Source organism: Chanodichthys erythropterus, chromosome 9 (genome assembly GCF_024489055.1).
Source record: "Chanodichthys erythropterus isolate Z2021 chromosome 9, ASM2448905v1, whole genome shotgun sequence".
In the NCBI taxonomy this organism is placed as follows: Eukaryota; Metazoa; Chordata; class Actinopteri; order Cypriniformes; family Xenocyprididae; genus Chanodichthys; species Chanodichthys erythropterus.
Window position 1 is genome coordinate 14,863,959 of NC_090229.1, and position 22,153 is coordinate 14,886,111.

General features: G+C 38.8%; 1 protein-coding gene across 3 annotated transcripts in view; it reads right to left on the minus strand.

Annotated features, from left to right (window-relative positions):
• Nucleotides 1-22,153, minus strand: part of adamts10 (ADAM metallopeptidase with thrombospondin type 1 motif, 10) — a 73,734-nt gene that overhangs the window by 16,426 nt on the left and 35,155 nt on the right. For all 3 annotated transcript variants that reach the window (XR_010895967.1, XR_010895968.1, XM_067394695.1), the window contains exons 12-17: nucleotides 19,602-19,709; nucleotides 19,269-19,414; nucleotides 18,536-18,599; nucleotides 16,638-16,740; nucleotides 10,378-10,511; nucleotides 6,809-6,932 (exon numbers count right to left, since the gene is read on the minus strand). Coding sequence is in view for 1 of the 3 variants with exons in the window: in XM_067394695.1 (XP_067250796.1) it covers nucleotides 6,809-6,932; nucleotides 10,378-10,511; nucleotides 16,638-16,740; nucleotides 18,536-18,599; nucleotides 19,269-19,414; nucleotides 19,602-19,709 (679 nt within the window). In the remaining 2 variants the exon portion in view is untranslated. The remainder of the gene's footprint in view (nucleotides 1-6,808; nucleotides 6,933-10,377; nucleotides 10,512-16,637; nucleotides 16,741-18,535; nucleotides 18,600-19,268; nucleotides 19,415-19,601; nucleotides 19,710-22,153) is intronic.

Sequence of the window (22,153 nt, forward strand, 5' to 3'; positions counted from 1 at the left end):
CCTGTCTAAGGGAAAGCTCCATTGGGGAGCCGTCTAGTAAGGACACTAGGTCCGAGAACCATATTCTGGTTGGCCAGAAGGGGGCTACCAGTATTAGGCTGACCCCTTCCCGGTGTACTTTCTCCAGAACTCCCGGGAGCAAGGTGATCGGGGGAAATGCATACAGACGTAGCTTCGGCCACGTCTGTACCATGGTATCCAGACCCAGAGGTGCTGGATGTGTTCGGGAGTACCAGAGTGGTCACTGGGTTGACTCTCCCAAAGCAAATAGGTCGACTTCCGCTCGACCGAAATTTTTCCATAGGAGATCCACCACTTCTGGGTGGAGTCTCCACTCCCCGGGCCTCGGCCCCTGCCTCGACAGGGCGTCTGCTCCCTTTATGCCCCAGGATGAAAGCTGGCTTCAGAGAGAGCAGCTTCCCTAGGGACCATCGGAGGATCCGACGGGCCAAGTAGTAAAGTTGGCAAGACCGCAGACCCCCTGATGGTTTATATATAAGACCACTGCCGTGTTGTCCGTGCGGACCAACACGTGATGGCCTCTCTGGTCTGGGAGAAAGTGTTTTAATGCTAGAAACACCCCCATCATCTCCAACCGATTTATGTGCCGGCCTGGTATGCAGAAAGGCTTTCACCATACCAGGTGCAAACTGCTGACAGCGCTTGTAAATCACCAATTCTCTTCAAAGAAGAGACGGCCAGGAGAAAGATAGTTTTAAGTGTCAAGAACTTGTCTGACACCTTCCAGGACCTCCCATAGACCCTGAGCTGAGCGACCACTCATGATCGCCCCCCCAGCCCGTGAGGGAGGCATCTGTCGTAAGCATTACATGACGACCAGAAATCCCCAGCACGGGTACCTGGGACAGGAACCAGGGTTCTTTCCACATGGCCAGAGCACGAAGGCATTGCCGCGCGACTTTTGATCATGCGAAAAGGATTTCCCCTCGGAGAAAATCCCCTGGTCCTGAGTCACCACTGTAAGAGTCATATGTGCAGAAGGCCAAAAAGGTATGACGTTGGACGCAGCTGCCATAAGACCCAACAGTTTCTGGAACTGTTTTACAGTGAGTGACTGGCCTAACTTCACCCCTTTCACGGCTGCGAGAATGGAACTCACCTAGATAAGTGGTAGTCTGAGCCGGAACTAGCACACTCGTTTTTTTTTTTTTTTTTTTTTTTTTGGCATTGAGCCTCAGCCCGAGCCTTTTCATGTGGTACAGAGCAGCATCTCGATGCTGAACTGCTAGTTGCTCTGATTGAGCTAGAATCACTTTCTATGTAATTCAGTACGCGGATGCCCTGGAGTCTCAGTGGAGCCAGCACTGCATCCACGCACTTCGTGAATGTGCGTGGTGATAATAACAGGCCGAAAGGAAGAACCCTGTATTGGTAAGCTTTGCCCCCGAAAGCAAACCTGAGGAACTTCCTATGTGAAGGATGGATGGACACCTGAAAGTATGCCTCTCTCAGGTCTATCGCCACAAACCAGTCCTTGGACCTGATCTGTGGGATAATCTGTTTAAGTGTAAGCATCTTGAATTTGAGCTTTCGTATTGAGTGATTTAACACATGTAAATCTATGATAGGACACATCCTTCTTTGGAACAATGAAGTAGCGGCTGTAGAAGCCTGACAGCTTGCTGGGAGGAGGAACCCTTCTATAGCTCCATTTCGCAAGAGTGTCATAACCTCTTGTTCCATAACCAGAGACTGCTTGGGGGTCACCACTATGGGAAAGACCCCATTGAATCTGGGCGGGCGAGACCCTGTAACCCTCTGATGAGCAGCATCCATTTTGATATATTCGGTAGAAGTTTCCATTCTACCATAAAATCTACTAAGGGAACCAGTCTCTCGAGACTGACCTCTGGTGTTTTTGAGCACTCGATTCAACGTTCTGGAGCGGCGCACCGGCAGAAAACAGACGAATCAAGTCATAACCGGCTCTCCTCGGAGAGTCGGTGGAGACCGTTGTGCCCTGACGCACACTGGGTGGCAGGGTTAGCATAACGGCCCCCTGAGGGCGCCACGAAAGGGGGACGGGTGTCAGATATTCTAACACAGGACCCCCTCCGGAGGGGGCTGCCCTCATGGATCCTGGCCCACAGATGTCAGGACCTCTTTGAAGCCTTCTTGGTGGTAATAACAGTCCGCAGATCTGTCCTACTTCACAAGGACTTCAGCTGTGTCACCTGTCCCGGTCCCCAAGCTTTCTGCGGGGGAGCAAGGGTGGTGACACCCTTTTCCTTTAAATTCCTCAGAATTTAATGTATTCAATATTTCATTTAATCATTAAATTAAATGCAGCCCAAAACAGTCAAAAATGACAGGCTGAATATATTAGAATACAAAGAGAATTATAGCTCGTAATAGTTTGCAAGGTATTATAGGGAAAGAGAGAAAGGGAAACTCCCGTCTGCTCAGTTCCCTCCAGATATATATATTATGTATAAACATTATATACAATATATACTACGTGCACGCAATCTATGCGCAGCCTTGGCAAACGCAAGATCCGAGCGAGCCGTATATTTTTTTGTTGCACACTTAATCTACGCGCTGCCTCGGCAAACGCGAGATTCGAGCTATATATACCTTATTGCAGGCTTAATCCACGCGCTGCCTCGGCAAGCGCGAGATCTAAGCCTCGTGTTAGACTTTTTATTCCCTCGAGAATAAAGCCAACAGGAGTGGAGATAAAAACTCCCGCTAGTTCATTTCTTTTACACTCCGGGACATTTTTATGAATGAACCGTCAGCTGCTTTGTTTTTGAACTGACGTGCATGCTCCACTCCCTAACACGATGTGTGTGAGGTGGCGAGTCCTCAGATCGATATCACAATATCCACCTCCTCAGAGCTGGCATGTGAAATACCGGTGCCTCAACCCGGGGAAGAAACCGCAGAGCGTGCTTCCACCTGGGAGACGGCACTGAACCTGGCAGGTAAGGGCAGAGAAAGGGCAACGCCCGTCTCTAACCCCTCTGTCAGATCCATTTGTGAACCCCACGAATGGCTTCTTTTCCGCGATCCGCGGGGAACACTGGAACACAGTATTCTGAGAGCGAGTTTTTTTTTTTTTATTATAGTGCACACAGACGGCTCCCTCGAGAGCTGCCCAGGCTTACTCAACTCCCATTCAACTGCTGTTTCTCGCCATAATACGTGTCTTTTTTATATATATATATATATATATATGGATTGGTGTGAGATACTCTTGTCCTCAGACAAAGATATCGTGACTTGTTTATATGAAATAAGACAAACAACACCAAATAAGACACACGATAACATAGAGTGCTTGCTGAAGACACAGAAGCTACCGTGCTCTGCATCCAGGTGTGCTTTATAGTTTCCTGGTCCGTGACGTCACCCGTCTCTGACGTCTCGCTACGCGATTGGTTAGATACATGAGTGCTTCAGTGACGACATCACGCAGAAGGTTCCCAATGCGTTGTCACGCAGCGTCAATAGTTCCCACGAAAGGGAACAGTTGTTTTAATTTGTAATAATATTTCGCAACCTTACTGTTCTCAATGCAGCCTTGGTGAGCACAAGAGACTTCTTTCAAAAACTAATTAAAAAACTAATGTTTCCAAACTTGACAGGTACAGTAGTTATCTTATTTCTTGCATTTTGCTTTCCTGTTTTCTTATATCTATGTTTCTATGTATTTTATCCTTAGTCTGTAGATTTTATTTTCTATTAAGCCTACTGTACTTTGTAAACACTGTTTTAAAAGGTGCTATAAAAATGTTTAACTTGTCCGTTACTGTAAACTCATTTGGTTTTGCACTCTGCCATTAAACTGCTTTTGGCCTCCATCTCCATCCTTCCTTTTCTTTTATAGTGAGTTTTCATTTCGTTCTTGACAACATGCTCAATGACTTCTCGCGTCTGTTCAGTGTCAGAACATACCTCAAAGCGATCAGATTATTTTTTTAGCGAGGGTGGAGGGTTTGAAACATTAAAACAACTTGCACCACATTTGTGGATTTCATGTATAGTGAAATAGGTTGAATTAATTATACTAGAAGAACTGCTAAACTGTTTTTCACAGCATTTGCTATGATCCTGTCTCAAAGTGCAAGTTCGTTTTAACATTTTCCAGCTCAAGACTTCAATAGCTAATTAAGAAGCGTGTTTACTGACAACTCTCTGGACGCAGGCTGAGAAAGTGCTAACTGGAGAACAGGAAAGAAGAATTATCAGGGGCTTTAAAGAGGTTGGTGTGTACCACTGAAGGCAGGAGCAACAGTTATCCTTATGTCCAGGACAATCCAGTTCACTTGGACTTCTGGGTTAGATCCAGGCCTCAAAATACTCCCCCAGACACCAGAGAAACTTGCCAAGGCTGCTCCCAGTACCTCAAAGCATGTCACACACACACATTTCTGAGGTTTGGGGGGGTGGGGGGAGCTACTCAATTCAGGCACCAGGCTTGTGTTACTTCAGTTAACAAGAGAAATAGCAGTCTCGAATGTGCATTTGCAGGCTTCACTTAACCATTAACAGAAAAAATTATATTATCCATCTTCTGAAGGATACTAAGGGGAAATTCACTGAGAATAAATGTGTGCCTCTTTATCGCATTGTTTATTTGCACATGATGTTTGCACTGTTTTAGCTCCTAAAAATCAAGCGATGGCACGAACACTACTACAAAAAAATTTGTGCTTATAATAATTTGCATTGGCCTCATGCATACACCCGGACTACGGACAATAAAATGTTCCTACTCAATAAGTTTGAATGATTTCTGCTGCCATGATCACTAGAAAATGTACACAAACATCCCAATAGGGGACACTTACTCAACACCGTTTTCAACTTAAAACGGAAAACGTTTTAGGTGTTCTGGCAGTTCATTTATGGCTCATTTCCACCGAGCAATACAGTACAGTACAATACAGTTTGGGACGGTAAACCCTGATCCAGCTTGCATTTCCACCGCCAACAGTACCCTTACTTGATAGGCATGGTGTATGCCAGAAAGTAGCAAATGACATGATTCTTGCACGAAGAAGAAAGCAACACAGTAAACGACAATGGTGGACATATAGCAGGTCTTATTTTTGCTTTTTTGGCATATACAATGGAACATTGCTGCACGCCGACATTGTGTTGCAATGGTATTGTGTTTCAACTGTATAGTTAAAAAATGGTGCCTCTTGTGTTGTCATTCCCCATGTAGCATGCTTATGTGACGATTCTCTGTCTGAAGTCTAGCTCCACCCTTTAGGTATTGGACTACTGTGCAACAGAAGAGTCCCAAAAAAGTGGTACACTATGGTATTTTGGTACCATTCACAAATTCTGACAATAAAAACGGAAATAATTGCGTACCGTACTGTACCGTACCGCTCGGTGGAATCGATACCGTACTGCTAGGTGGAAATGAGCCATTGCATTACAATGGTGTTTTGGGGGCCAGAAAACACAAACTTTTGAAAATGGGTTTCAAAGTTTTCAAAAGTTTTTGAAAACGATACCATTATTGTCTCTGTGTAAACTACAAAAATTAGAATTTGTGAAAATGGGGACATCATGCGCATTCGTATTACGTGTTCAGTCAATAGACATGTAGTGTTTCTTTACAAAGTGATTAGTGGCCTGGTATGCATAATACAGAGTTTTTAGTCATTTTTGTGGATCTGAGTTAATGGGGATTGTTTTGAGAATGTTGTCATCTGTATGCAAAAAACACCAATAAAACACGTTTCAGTTTTTAGTACATTGTTGTCGTGTAAATGTACCCTTAAAGGGTTAGTTCACCCGAAAATGAAAATTCTGTCATTAATTACTCACCCTCATGTCGTTCCACACCTGTAAGACTTTCGTTCATCTTCAGAACACAAATTAAGATATTTATGATGAAATCCAATCCATTGACAGAAAGTTAATTTACACTTTCAATGCCCAGAAAGGTAGTAAAAACATATTTAAAACAGTTCATGTGACTACAGTGGTTCAACCTTAATTTTATGAAGTGACGAGAATAGTCAAAGGAGGCCTCACTGAGCAATTGGATTTGATCAGAAATATCTTCATTTGTGTTCCGAAGATGAACGAAGGTCTTACGGGTGTGGAACAACATGAGGGTGAGTAATTAATGACAGAATTTTCATTTTTTGGGTGAACTAACCATTTTAATTACCCTTTCTATGGGCAGTAATAATGATACTTTTAATAAAAAAGTGAAAGAAAATGTAGGGCGGAACTTTATTTTTATTCATCTGGAATTGATAATGACTGAGAGTCTACTAAGACAATGCCTAAATAGCTTTTGAATGTTGATTTATGTGAACTTAAGTGAAGTCAGCAGAAAAGCAAAGTTGTTTCAGAGTAAAGCACGTTTTTATTTCTGTGGATTTACAGTTGGTGTTAAAATATGTTTCCCTAATGTTAAACTAAATCATCAATGATGGAATTATGCCCAGAAATTAATTATTTTAGCTCTATTCAAGGCTGTGAGGAGCAATATTTTAGCACCCAACTGTGTGCTGAATTGAACTTTAGTTTAACATTTGGTGATCATATTTTAACACCAACTGTAAATCCACAGCAATAGATACTCTACCTCTGTCCATAGACAAGCTGTTTTTACTGAATCTATCCCATTGAGGGCTTGTATTTTAACACCTAAAACATTATTTCACAAGACCGTTTGTCTGAAATGAAATTGTCTGTGGAAACTTTTCAACAACCAGGTCCTCAGTGAGAAAAAAGGTATTTCAGCAATGCTGCTTTTGCACATATTGTTACAAATTGTTCCAGTTCAAACTGAAGTGCACACACTCTGTACCTCCTTCAGACAAGGAGTCATTGAAGACCCCCTCGATGACCTGGCAGCTGCTCCCATCTCCTCCACAAATACGGCAGCGATCTTCCCGAACATCCGAGCCCAGAATCCGGTCACAGCCCACATGCTGCATACAGATACACACACATATTTAGAGATCAAGGCAAAAGTCACAAAGCTGAAAAAAGCAGAAAAAATAATGTAAAATTAGCATATATTTCACTACACAATGTACACCTTTGCATTTAAATCATTGTCTGTGCAAAGTTAAAATAAGTAATATTAAAATGCATGCAGTGTATTAAGCTGATCCCATATAAAGTAGTTCAGTTTGCTGATTTTCAATCCCACTATACTGTGATTGTACTATTTTCATGGATACTTTCCACATTTTTAGTCTTCTAAAAACACTGTTAGTGCATTCATATTTTCAGTCTCAACTTCAATTTACTGCAAGTTATCAGTCATATCTTATTTGCAAAATTGCAAACACAGAACAAAACATACACAGTATAAAACATTCAAATAAGTAAAAATCATTCTTTGTAATCAGAGTGATTAGGCATATCTCTATACATATTAACACATTTGTAAAACTATTTTCCATGCTCTATTTAATAAATTATACTTCATATGAAAATGATCAACTTTACATCACTTACAGGCAAACCATGTATCAAGAAAAGTGTAAAACATTAGGGATAGCATAGACGAAGCCATGTGCTCTGCAAAAATTCTTGCTCGAACTGAAAATGGCAGAACATCCAGACCATGATCCAGACAGCTGTGTAACTGATCCAGAGTTAAAATTTCAAAATAAAAGTATTTTTTTCATCGTTTTCCCTCATATTTTAGTACAGTATTATTCAGCACTATGACTCCAGACCTCATGAGCATGACAAAGATAAGTAGAAATATTCAGCTTTTCGCTGAAAAACAATTTTAGTCTTTTCCTACTGTTGTGATTTTAGTGCTTTTGCATTATTTTTGAAGCTTGAAAGCTTCAGTTTCCATGTACTGTAATAGCATCTATACTGCAATCTTTTCTGTTCCACAGAAGAAAGGCATGAGCTCAGATGGCGTTAACATATTTAACTAATCACATGTGTTAACACGTTACTTTTGACAGCCATAATGCAAATATAAAGGTTTGATGTGTAATCTTGAGAGCAATCCCAGAATTTGAGAGATCACTATCCATTTAAATTGACACTGTGCAAAGCAAAGCAGGTTTCTCCAGAGGGGCTGAATCTGTACAAAAACAGGCCATTAATGAAGAAACTGAAGAGTCTCTGCTGTCAGGATCTAAAAGGTAACACAAAATGAACTCAGAAACCAGCAGACCTGAAACTGCTTGAGACTTTCCAAATCCAGGCCTGTGCAACTTCACAAAAATCCCACTAAAGCTCCAAAGACTTTTGTTGACCTGGCCTAGATTCCATAACCTGCAAATGCGTGACCTATTTTCTCACAACAACAATGGTAAGTCAGTGGCCGCTCGGAGAAGGCAGGGCATGTCCTGTGCTGGACTGAACAGAGCCGAGCTTTGGGACACATGGTTCCACGGGCTGTTTTTAATGCCTTGTGCTTCAAAGCTCTTGCTTTCATAATCAAACCCTTATTGTTTGGAAGCTAAGCCACTATGAGGCTGCAAACACTACTTTGATTTCTCCCCCTGCTGTTCTCCAGTTTTTATATGCACCATAAATAAGAAAGCAAAGAGAATGAGTGAGGAAAGGAGATGGACGAATAGAGGAAAGAGAGGAGGGAAGGAAAGAAATGGAGAATGGGTGAGAGCTGACAGTGGGGAGGGTGGGAGAAGTCGTTGTGATCATGTTCAGCTGCGTGCACTGAGGACAGATGGATCTGGGGGGGGTCACTGAGTTCTTGCAGCATTCAGAGCAGAGCAGAACAGGGCTGGACTGAACTGAACTGTTGATAAAAACAACCACTGGTCTGGACAACAGTGCAAAGATAAACCAGACCAACTCACTCCAAAGGAGCACATTCAGCCTGCCCTGTGCAGTACAACAAAATGAAACACTAAATAAAATACTAGTATAAAGTTTGCATTATGAAACACGCTAATAAACAAAATATTTTAGGCTGTTTTCACACTTTGTTTGATTGATATAATGTGAAACAATGGCATATGATGCAAAAAATACTGATTGTTTTTTTCCACACATGATGCTTTTAAGACGTTCATTTTTCTAAGTCAATTTTGCAATTTTGACAAAATCGTATTAATGTTAGTCAACTAACTGGCCAAAATTCTCTCACATCAGCCTCAGGAGCATTTTTTATACCGGTTTTATGCAAAATTAATTTGATAGAGGGAAACAATAAATTTCTATTTTTAGTTTTATTCTTCAGACGTTCCTCTTTAAATGCAATAAGTATCAGCTGCGTGCAAAGTGAACCACGTTTGGTTTTCAATCACTGAAAATGGGTAAAATTCAACAATTTGAACATGGAGCTCCTCTGAGATCCCCATATCTATGAGACTGAACTATATAGGGCCTTGAAAATTAAGATTTCAAAAGGAAAGTTTATTAAGAAGATATCTTAAATACGTTTAGAGTTCTAGGCATGCAAACTTTGGAAAAGGAACATTTATGGCACTCAGACAGGTATGTTATAAGCAATTAAGTTGATAGAAAAACACAGAGATACATTTCTAGTTTCAACATTATTTGTTCTTCAGATATTCCTCTTTAAAACAAAAAAAGTATCATCTATATGCAAAGTTATCCACATTTGGTTTTTGACCACTGAAAATGTTTACAATTCACCAATTTACTCATGGAGGTTAAACCATAGAGGGCCTTTAAAAAGAAGATACCAAAATGAAAAATCTAAAAGGATATTAAGATATCTTTAATACTTCTTGAGTTACAGGCATGCAAACTTGTGGCAAAAAACACAAGAAGTGCTTTTTGCCATTTTTGAATGGTCACCGTTGGCATATAATGCAAAAAAGACTGCTAAAGTCAACAGATTTTTACTAATAGACCTATAGATCTCTATGTAAAAATAAAATAATGATGCTGCCATCTTTATAAAGTCATTTTTACACCCCTGTAAATTGGCTCCAAATCTCAGGTGAAAATTGTCATTTTCACCCCCCTCTACAAAATAGTGAATTACTCAGTAAATATACATATGTGACATTTAAAATTTTGTCTTTCATCACTATTTATTTTTTTCTTTCTAAAGAAAAAATATATACAAAATCAAAAATTTGAGCCAGGGATTCAGTACTCTTTCAGAAGATGCATAATAGCAGCTGCTACCATATTACAGTGAAAACACGTAAAGCCGGAACATTCCGTCAATGGCGGGTTAACAGATACTAAAATATGTGATGAGGCAGCAATGGAGTCTTTTATTGGTGGATCTATGAGTCAAGTACTAAAAGAGGGAGTTTTTCTCTTCTGTTCTGTCTCTTGCTATGGCAGAAGTTCAAAGCCATCCAAAAACGACAATTGGAAAAGCATATCATACAAACACTGCTATCTGAAAACTCTGAGATATGCATACTTGAAGAAAAGTGTGTGTTACTGTCTCACCTTACACTCGCCATTAACACAAACGTCCAGAGAGTCGTCCCTGCAGGGTGTGCCGTCCACCACAGCTGGAGCGCGCTCAGTGTAGAAGTTATAGCCCTCTGCCAGGCAGTTCAGCGAGCATGACTTCACCCCACCTGCAGCCAAAACGTGCAAAACATCACACCTCAATGATCATGAGCCATTTAGTCAGCAATCTAACATGTTACATACTTATAAAAAAAAGAGCTGGAGATATAGAGTTGAACGAGTTGAAGTAAAAGTGCCACAAGTTGTTCCTACACTAGATCCCATAGGAAAGATAAAGGAGACTAGCTAAGCTAGTGGTGCAGAAATATCATCTTAAACTGACTGATATGTCCTCATGAGCATCACAGGACGTCATCAAATCTGCAAAGCTCTTATGTAAGACGTTGAAACATTGTTGGTACGCAATGTTAATGTGACACAAACTAATGCTCCCACCATTACGCTCTTGTTGCTTGTATAGAACGGACTCCTCATGTGTTATGCATTGTTAACTTTACAACATTGCACAAAGGAAAATCAAACCTAAATACAAACTTCTGGCAAATTCACTCCTCAGTTTAATGTGCTTCTAACAATGGGGACACATGAACTGCGTATTTCATGCAGCCAAACTGAGCTTTATAACTATACTAACTCTGCGGGACGGCCGCCAGCACTCCGTAGAGTTCCATGGCTGCATGTGGTATTTTAATGAGCTTGTGGGGTTTATGTAAGTTAGTTTATTCTTCCACTGCTGTCACATCCTTGAGTAGCAGAAAGGGGGGTCCGAGGCACATTTTAGATGATTTGCTTAAGATAAAGCAGCTGAAACACACATACAACACACTTGCTTTATTCCCGTGTCTCCTCTGTAATGGCCCTACAAATTTGAGAAACAGTAAATAAAGCACGTCGGAGGGAAAAACGGCCTCTCTCAGCACATTCCCTGAGAGACAAAGAAGAAATCACACAACTCATGTGACAGACAAGGAAGAAAAAGAGAGGAGACGGAGGCTATGTCTTAAAGTTGATGTTATGGTGCCGTGGAAGCCTGTTTCCTTGGGAGGTACATCATTCAAAAGTTTGGGGTCTTCTCATAAGAAGTCTTTTATGCTCTCCAAGGCTGCATTTATTTGATTAAAAATGCAGTAAAAACAATAATATTATGAAATATTATTACAATTTAAAATAACTGTTCTCCAGTTTAACAAATGTAATTTATTTCTGTGATGGTAAAACTGAATTTTCAGCAACCATAACTCTAGTTTTTAGTCACATGATCCTTCAGAAATAATTTGAATACGCTGATTTGATGCTCAAGAAATGCTTTTTTTTTTTAAATAATAACAAAAAAAAACAAAACTCTATCTTCACTAGTACACTACTCATCTAAAGCTAGTCTATTTCTTAAGTCAGATTTATTTTGTTTATCTATTAGATTTTTCTTACAGAAATATATATATTTTATTTCTTTTCTTTTTTTATTCGTTATATTATTATATTTCAAAGTATGTATTCAAATACAGCCTTAAACCCACATTGGGAGAAAGAAAAAAATTGAAAGAAGAAATACATTAAAAATACAACTGTGTCAGGCAGGAAAGTAAATATACACAATAGAATAAGGAATCAGGGAAGATTATTAACATAGTGCCAGAGAGGTGTCCATATCTGCCAAAAGACTTTTGATGTGTATCGTTAGTGAGTTTCTCGAGTGGACGTAATGTAGATATTTGAGAAATCCACATTTTGAAAGGTATCCATGGATGCCTGATGAAGATCATGGGATCGAAACATTGCTAATAAAATATTTTTTATACAGTTTTGCAAGTAGATAGTTCTTTTTGGTTTTTCTGCATTTTGACTTTATTGGTCTTCTCTTCAACGCACTTATCCATTACCTACAAGTGTGTGACGCTAATTGATAATTGAGATGACCCAAATTAGAAATATATTTTTTAATTTTGATATTTTGAGAGGTGATACTTTAATTAGTATGCTAATAGCTCATAATTTGCATAGTAAAAAAAAACTCTAAAAAGCTGGATTTTTAGGATGCTGTATTCAGTCAAAAATAACTTTGTTAATTATTTGTATGCTAGATTCTCTTCCACTATGTTGTGCTCCATTTAGGTGTTTTTGGAAACAAGGACGCATCTTATAAAAAATCCCCCAAAGAAATGGGGAAAGGTGAACCTGAATCAGCCTAAATATACAGACATTCTATTGTTTTATGCACCTCTCAACAGGTATCTAAAAATTAAGAGGAAAAAAAAAAACATGAAAGGTGTTAAAGAGAGAGAAGGAACATATTGTACTTTGATGTATTGTTTAATAGCGGAAAGCGTACTACCCACAAAACACACTGTACAAATTATGCAACAAGGAACAAGGAGTTAATTGACTCATAATCTCACTCATACTGGTACCAGTGTGTGATTTTGTCCCCGCTCTGGGCCTCCTTTATTTTACTCTTGAAAGGCTGGTGGGTCTGAACTCATTCCCCTTGCCTGTACCTGGCAGTGGTGGTGCTAAAACTCTGTGTAATCTTTCTTTGGCTGCCTAAGACCTGCTTGCCTTATCAGTTGAATCACATCTACCACAGTCTTCATGTTAAATAATAACTCTTCCTCTGTTTTATAAACCTAAAGAGGGCAGTTTTTGAGCTGCTGGCCAATGTTCTGTTAGTCTTGGACTAATTTGATAAGGTCCTGGGTGCCTGTGAAAACACATACTGAAGCAGGCTTACGATGGAAACTGCGCATCCCATGAGGCTTTGCTCTGGCAGGCCATAGGTGTATTTTTGAGGTGGCTAGAAGAGGGCTTCACTGGAGTGTATAGATTTCAGGAGGTTTTGGTAAGAGTGTTTACAGCCAGAGCACAATGCGTTGAATAGTGTATCTCACAATGCAATGCGCTCAACCTGAACTTCGGCAAAAGTGATAAAGCGTGATTTTAATCTTTTTCTGGACTCATTACTTCACAACAGACTGCCAAAAGTTAAGACATCGGCTACATTTACAAGCACCCTTATAATGTGATTAAGGCAATACTGCAATGAAGTTGAAGCTCATGCAAACAGAATGCTGTTATTATGATAATGTGATTCTGATTATAATTAGAGTAGCTATAAATCACAGTAAAATTTCTTACTCTCATTATTACCGTTTACACTACCAAAATTTAAAGGGATAGTTTACCCAAAATTGAAAATTCTCTCATCCTTTACTCACCCGAATGTCGTTCCAAACCCGTAAGACTTACGTTCATCTTTGGAACACAAATTCAGATCTTTTTGATGAAATCTGATACATTTCTGTCCCTCCATAGACAGCTACATAACTACCACTTTGAAGCTTCAAAAAGTTCAAAAAGACATCTTAAAACTAATCCATATGAATTGAGCTATTTAGTCCAAATTTTCTAAAAAAAGACATGATCGCTGTATATAATGAACAGATTGAATTTAAGCTTTTATTCACATGTAAACATTCATCAACTCACACATCCGTTGTGGTAAACAGAAACTCAAGCATGTTTGCTTGATGTGTGCGAGAAAAAGATAAAAGCCTAAATTAAATCTTAAAAAGTGTCTCTTAAGAAAATTTGGAATAAACCACTCAATTCATATGGATTAGTTTTACAATCTCTTTGCTGTCAATGGAGGGTCAGAATGATTGAATATGAATGGAGAACATATCATAATGATTTCTGAAGGATCATGTGACACTTAAGACAGGAGTAATGGCTGCTGAAAATTAAGCATTGTCATCACAGGAATAAATTACAATTTAAAATATAATTTTAAATTTTAATACTGATTAAATAAAGGCAGTCTTGGTGAACATAAGAGACTTCTTTCAAAAATTAAGAAATCTTACCAACCCCAAACTTTTGAACGATAATGTAAATGTAGCTATTTTTTTACACAAATAACCAAGAAAGTAAGTTTCAAACAGAGAGAGTGCAGGTCTTAGGTCTATATGCCACCTGACCCTAAAGCAGGGTAAAACAGCAGTCTGGCACTTATTTTAACAGCTGCAAGGGATTTCCATTGTAAAATCAGCTGACTTGATGAAAGCAGCGCTTGTAGCCTGCAGAGGGCTTCTCTCTGTAAGCCATTATGTTATTGGAGGGGCAGATTAAAGGCACTTATGTCCTTGACAGTCAGCTTCACACTCATCAAAAGCAGGAACTTAAACTGGAGATTCTGGGAGTTGGCAGTCCAGAGCCCAGCATATGGATGCCAGACTCTTATCTGCACCCTCTCTCTCTCTCATTATCTCTCTCTCACATCTGTCCTGGACCTGATCCAGTGCAGAGATTGGTACTTTGGAGCATGGTGGTCCAGTCCTAATATCTAAGCCACCTTCAAAAGCCCTATACAGTCTTAAACAACAATCGAGCACTTAAACATTCCCATAATCATAAAAGGTATAGGTAGTGATCACGTGATTATGTTCAGTGATGAGCACAAACATTTGCATTAGTTCAACGGATGCACCAATATGATAAAATAACTATTTATATTCTGAAGCCAATATTAGATATCAACCTACATTTTGTAAGACTGATCACAAAAAGTGCACCTTAAAGGTAGGGTAGATCATTTGGGAGAGGCTAGAAATAGCAAGCTAGCTTTAAAAGCATGAGATCCCACCCTCCCTTCAGAGACCGAATGCAATGATTGGATGAACATTTTTTGGTCCAGAGACTTCCACAGAAGATATATGTACATTTGTTTAAATATTTAGACAATTTGTATTATTGATTGCTATCAGGATGTGAAGAGAATTTCAACCAGTATAACAAAAAGTGATTATAAAAAAATTGCCTACCGTATCTTTTATAGTCCAGGGGCCGTAATCACAAAACATTTTATCTTACCACTAAGAGTTCTCCTAAATAGCAGTAAAAGTTCTTAGTTAAGAGTATTCTCTTAAAACCTATTCACAAAGCTGCTGAGACAAACTAAAAGGGTTTAATCATAGAAATATTGTAGAATGAGGTGTCATGTTTCCATATTAAAATAAAGGTTTTAAAATACAAATGTTGCCCTATTCAAATAAATATTTTTTAATAAAAATGTTGCCATAGTCAAAATAAAATGTTGCCATAAAGGTTTTAAAATGTAGGCTAAGTGTCACTAATTAAACTAGTATATACAGTTAATTGTCCACCTCTTGGGTGTCTGCATCTCAAGAGATTGCAGAATTCAAGCGAAAAATTATGTTTTAAAAACAAAGTTTGGGAGAAACACATTCAAACATTCTTTCTAATCAGCTCGAGAAGAGGAATATATACACAGACGAGAGCCGACTCGCCTATAGTTATTTCGACAGTTTTCTGGATCCCTCCGCCAACCCGCTCCTCACTCTCGGCTGGGGATATGGGGAGTACTTTGGGTTTGAGCTAAATTCCAAGCTCGGAGCCCTCAATCCCCTTGGACACCAAATACGCTTATTACATATATATTTTTTACTCTAATCAAACATTTGTAAGTGTGAACTCATGAAAACCATTGTCACAGGTAATCAAACAATATTTATTTATTTGTTAAAGATTTATTTTTGGAATCTCATTGTAGATTCAAATCTATAAATCAAAATGTATTGCATTTATGAAGTGTTCAGTGTCTTTAGGTGGATTAGGACTGTTTGTGATTTGTTAGGAGCTACTTTTAGCCTTAAGATGTTTTGTAAATACAGCCCCAGATCTCTGTGTGCTTTAAATAACACCAAAAATCATGTACAGTACAAAATTGCTTTTAATTTTAAAACCGACACAACTGCAGAAAACATTTCCTACCCCACAATCATTAGGAAAAGAAACATTTAGGCCTACAAGGAACCATTGGAATATATATATATATATGTCTAATTTTACAAATATATGGAAGAATAAAGAAACAAAATGCAAGTGTGCATATCTTTTAAAAAATATTTAAAATCTTAGAGGCTCTGTGTAAACATTTTTTTTATTTTTTGTATGTTTATGCCATCTAGAATTGACGCGGTCATTTGACTATAATTTGGCCTATTTTACTTATTGGACTGATGTAATAACATTAAAAAGTCACATTTGTTGGCCGATATCAATATGGCGATCAATATATTTTGCATCATTTGGCAGACGCTTTTATCCAAAGCAACTTAAAGGGCATTTAAGTAAAAACAGGCCAATGGAAAAGACATAAATCAAAGTGACATGCCCAGTATGTATCAGAACAGGTGCTTTAAGGGTTGTATACTTACCACCCCTGTACGGCTTCCAGGTGTAGAATTTCCCCCGGAAAGGAACACTGTCAAAGTCCGAACACTGAATCTCCCGAAAATCCTGAGATCCGGCTGGGCATTCCTAACCCACACAAAAATCAGTCAGTCTGGGGGTCTTATTTAGCATGGAAACTGTGAACCATTTTCTTCTATTAGAATATGTCTACTTTATTTCAATCAGAGGTGTCCAATCCTGCTCCTGGAGGGTCAACGTTCTGCAGATATTAGCTCCAACCTGCTCCAACACACTTGCCTGGAATTTTCTAGTGAGTCTAAAGACTTTGGCTAAGTCTGAAATTGCCCCCTATACCCTCATTCACTATGAAGGGCTGCCGCTTTTACATAGTTTGTGCTAGCCATTTAAAAATCATTTGAAACTGGCAGCTCTGTAATGGAAACTATATATAAACCTTAAAGGTGCCGAAGAACATGTTTTCAAAAGATGTAATATAAGTCTTAAGTGTCCCCTGAATGTGTCTGTGAAGTTTCAGCTCAAAATACCCATTTTTTTTTTTTAACTGCCTATCATTAGAAATGTGCTCCACGCCCCAAGAGCTTGCGCTTGCCTTAAACAAAGTTCACACAGCTAATATAACCCTCAAAATGGATCTTTACAAAGTGTTCGTCATGCAGCACGTTTAATCGCGTAAATACCGTGTTATTTGAGTTTGATAGTGCTCCATGGCTAACGGCTAATGCTACACTGTTGGAGAGATTTATAAAGAATGAAGTTGTGTTTATGAATTATACAGACTGCAAGTGTTTAAAAATGAAAATAAAGACAGTCTTGTCTCCGTGAATACAGTAATAAACGATGTTAACTTTAACCACATTTAACAGTACATTAGCAACATGCTAACGAAACATTTAGAAAGACAATTTACAAATATCACTAAAAATATCATGTTATCATGGATCATGTCAGTTATTATTGCTCCATCTACCATTTTTTGCTATTGTCCTTGCTTGCTTACCTAGTCTGATGATTCAGCTGTGCACAGATCCAGACATCCTGCCCTTGTGTAATGCATTGAACATGAGCTGGCATATGCAAATATTTGGGTCATACATATTAATGATCCCGACTGTTACGTAACAGTCGGTGTTATGTTGAGATTCGCCTGTTCCTTGGAGGACGTTTAAAGAAATGTGATTTATATAAGGAGGAAACAATGGAGTTTGAGACTCACTGTATGTCATTTCCATGTACTTAACTCTTGTTATTCAACTATGCCGAGGTAAATTAAATTTTTGAATCTAGGGCACCTTTAATTAAACAATTTAATAATCAATTAAAAAGGAATTTATACCGGTATGATATTATGCTGTACCCACATTGGACCAGCGGTTTAGAAAATAGATGGATGGATGATTCAGCTGCGGGCGCCATCTTCTGGTCTGACGCGGGAATTCATTCAGCACGCGACTCTCACAATGCATTATGGGTGTTCTCTAGCCGTTGAGCGTACATTGGTTGTACACTCGTTATTGCGGTGCATTGTGGAACTGAATGAGTGCACTCAATAATGTCCACTATGGTTTTGGACACCACTACAAATGGCTGTCCCCTCAAATAGTGCCCTATTTAAGGGTATGGGGGAGATTTCGGACACGGCCCTTGATTAGCTGGTTTCAGGTGTGTTTAATAAGGGTTGGAGCTAAACTCTGCAGGACAGTGGCCTTCCAGGAGCAGGTCTGAGCAATTTTGTCAGAGCTTCAGCTAATTTAGATGATACAGGAGCAAAATCTATACACAAACAAGCCAAAAGTCTTTACAAGTGTAATATGAGTTAATTTGTAAGAATTTGAACAAATGTCCTTTTCTAACAGACACACAAAAATGGAGTTAGTAAGTGACTTGTAACTTTCAAACTCACATCAATGTTGCAAGATCTAAAGCGCTTCCTCTCTCCCAGACAATATTTCCCTCCAACTGTTGGCCTGCATCCAAACAAGGACAAGCATCAGACACATCTGAGTACAATTTCAATGTAACTCCCAATTACACAATATATTCTGCTCAAGTTCATTTCAGCCAGACATCTTCTGTCTTTCTGTCGATCTGTTAGTTTTTCCGATTTTTCCTGGCATGTCGTCAGACTAGGTTCATTGAGTACAACGGGCTGAGAGTAAGAACATTATGAATCATCAAATCACTCGTATACACTACCGTTCCAAAGTTTGGGGTGGTAAGATTTCTTAATGTTTTTGGAAGAAGTCTCTTATGCTCACCAAAGCTGCATTTATTTGATTAAATATACAGTAAAAACAGTGATATTATGAAATAATACAACATAAAATAACAGTTTGAAATATTTTAATTCAAAATAACTGCTTTAGTGTGTTTTAAAATGCAATTTATTTTTGTGATAGCAATGCTGAATTTTCAGCATCATTACTTCAGTCTTCAGTGTCACATGATCCTTCAGAAAGCATTCTAATATCCTGATCTGGTGCTAAAGAAACATTTCTTGCTTATATTTTTTTTTTTTACAAAGTTAAAAACAGCATTTATTTGAAATAGAAATCTTTTGTAACATTATAAATGCCTTTACTGTCACTTTAGATTAATTAATTGCATCCTTGCTGAATAAAAGTTTTAGTACTCACCTGGGGCTGTCACAATGGCGAATAGAGGATGAGACTCCGCCCCCACAGGTGCGACTACACTCCTCCCATGGTGACCAGTGGCCCCACCCACCATCTACACCCTCTGGACGTGTTCCATACGGCACACACACTCTTTTGTAGCACCACTAATGAGAAAATATCATTAATCAACATTAAATATGTAATATTAGGCAACAAAACAGAACATTTATATTATATTACATAAAACCATTGCATTTTTAAACGTTTTCTACCTATCAAGCCAAAAAAAGGCTCTGTTTCCTGAGCCTATATCTGTGTTCTGATTTTCCTCCCAGAATTTCCTGTGCTTACCCCTTTTTCGATGGTGCTGGTCTGACAGATGGTGCCCTCGGCTGCTGGGATACTACTGGTGATGCAGCGATTCCCTTTACTCATGCACCAAAGCTCACTGCACACTTCCTGAACACACACACACAAGCCACTAAACAAAACTCCAGACAATGTGGGAAAAACAGACATTAAGAAACACTCAAGAGGCTAAAGAACTGTGTGGAAAGAGTAGAAGTAGGACATTCCTGCACCAAACAATGTCCTCCAGGTGCTCTGAGTGTGCTTATCATGTTGCTATGATACTGTGGATGGTTGATGGGGTGTTGCGATGGTAATTGCCCTTATATACTATGGTACTAAATGTTTATTACATTCATGTATGAAGCTATTTACATAATACTTTAAATAAAATTATAGTACTTCCATGGTATAAGTCCATAAGAGTTATACTATTTTTGTTTCTGACACATCTCATGATGTAGATCAGCTGTAAGTAGTGTTGTCAAAAGTACAACATGTTTTTGAAGCGTTGATCATTGTAGCCAATCACAGACATATCTGATGAATGCGTGAACACAATGGCCAATCAGAGGTGTTTATGAATCCACTAGTCCACTAGTTGTCAGCCACACACTGCACTTCAGACCTACCCAATAACTTCCTGCTTTATTAGACTACATAGTTACAATGAGAGCTGAACTAGTGTGTGTTATCCTCCTCCAGATGTTCAGTTTCCTGCACTGGCATCCAATAAAGCAGTCAATACCTAAAGCTCAACTCAACATGAGCAGATATAGCTCACTTTAAAGATGGAGCTCCAATGCGTGTCTGTGGAGGTGTAAAGGTCAACCATGGCTGGCAGAGAATAGAGCCACAAACCAAAGAATAGCAAATTTTTGACCAACATGTGGTTTTGGACAAAAGTGGCAGAATGCCAGCGGTCTGAAGTCTTGGGGGAGAGCAAAAAGATGGAATGTTACGGCCAGCGAAAGGTAGAACTACCATCTGGTGCAGATTTAAAGAGAGAAAGAGGGAGGGATGGAGAGAGAGTGTGCTAAATGATTTATTGTGGGGATGTAAAGGCAACCTGGACAGGACCATAACCCACAATTCATCTGTCCAAAGATGACACTTCAGCATAGATGTCTTACTGTAGGATGGTTATATACTTCTAAATTAGATAAGTCAATGGGCCGGTTTCACAGACGGCTTAAGCCGGGCACACATTTAATGACTAGCTAAAACATTCTAAGACTGTGCTCAACATACAGCGATTGTTTCCTGTGACTGAAGCATATTTATATACTTACACATGGAATTTGAACACCGACTGTAATCGCAGACTGAACGCAACTGGCTCTGACTGGAAGCGTTTGAGCGCGATCAGTCATAAGTATCAATTTACATTCATAATCGGCCTTACAATCGTTAAGTGTGTGCGGCTTCAGGCTAAGTCAGGATTAAACCTTTTTTCAATTAGGGTATTTAAGTAGCTTTTATAAACATACCCTAGAAAAAAAACATTACTGGTGTACATCTTGTGACAAAACAATGGCAGTGACATATTTTAAAAGGGTTAGTTCACCCAAAAATGAAAATTCTGTCATTTATTACTCAACCTCATGTCGTTTCACACCCGTAAGACCTTCGTTAATCTTCAGAACACAAATTAAGATATTTTAGTTGAAATCCGATGGCTCAGTGAGGCCTTCATAGGGAGCAATGACATTTCCTCTCTCAAGATCCATAAAGGTACTAAAAACATATTTAAATCAGTTCATGTGAGTACAGTGGTTCAATATTAATATTATAAAGCGACGAGAATATTTTTGGAGCGCCAAAAAAAACTAAATAACGACTTATTTAGTGATGGCCGATTTCAAAACACTGCTTCAGGAAGTATCGGAGCACAGATGAATCAGTGTGTCGAATCTGCTGTTTGGAGCGCCAAAGTCACGTGATTTCAGCCATTGGCAGTTTGACACGCGATCTGAATCATGATTCGGCACACTGATTCATTTATGCTCCGATGCTTCATGAAGCAGTGTTTTGAAATCGGCCATCACTAAATATGTCGTTATTTTGTTTTTTTGGCGCTCCACAAAAAAAATTCTTGTCGCTTTATATTTATATTGAACCACTGTACTCACATGGACCGATTTAAATAGGTTTTTAGTAACTTTATGGATCTTGAGAGAGGAAGTGTCCATTGCTCCCTATGGAGGCCTCACGGAGCTATCAGATTTCAACTAAAATATCTTAATTTGTGTTCTGAAGATTAACGAAAGTCTTACAGCTGTGGAACGGCATGATGGTAAGTAATAAATGACAGAATTTTCATTTTTTGGTGAACTAACCCTTTAAGATATGTCAGTGTAAGTTGCTTTCAGTTAAAAAAGCTCAAACATGCATTTCAGTCTAGGACTAGTTTAAGCCTTGTCTGTGAAACCAGGGGAATATGTAAAAATAATTTTATATATATATATATATATATATATATATATATATATATATATATATATATATATATATATATAGATAATATATAAGACATAAAAAAGAGTGTTTAAACA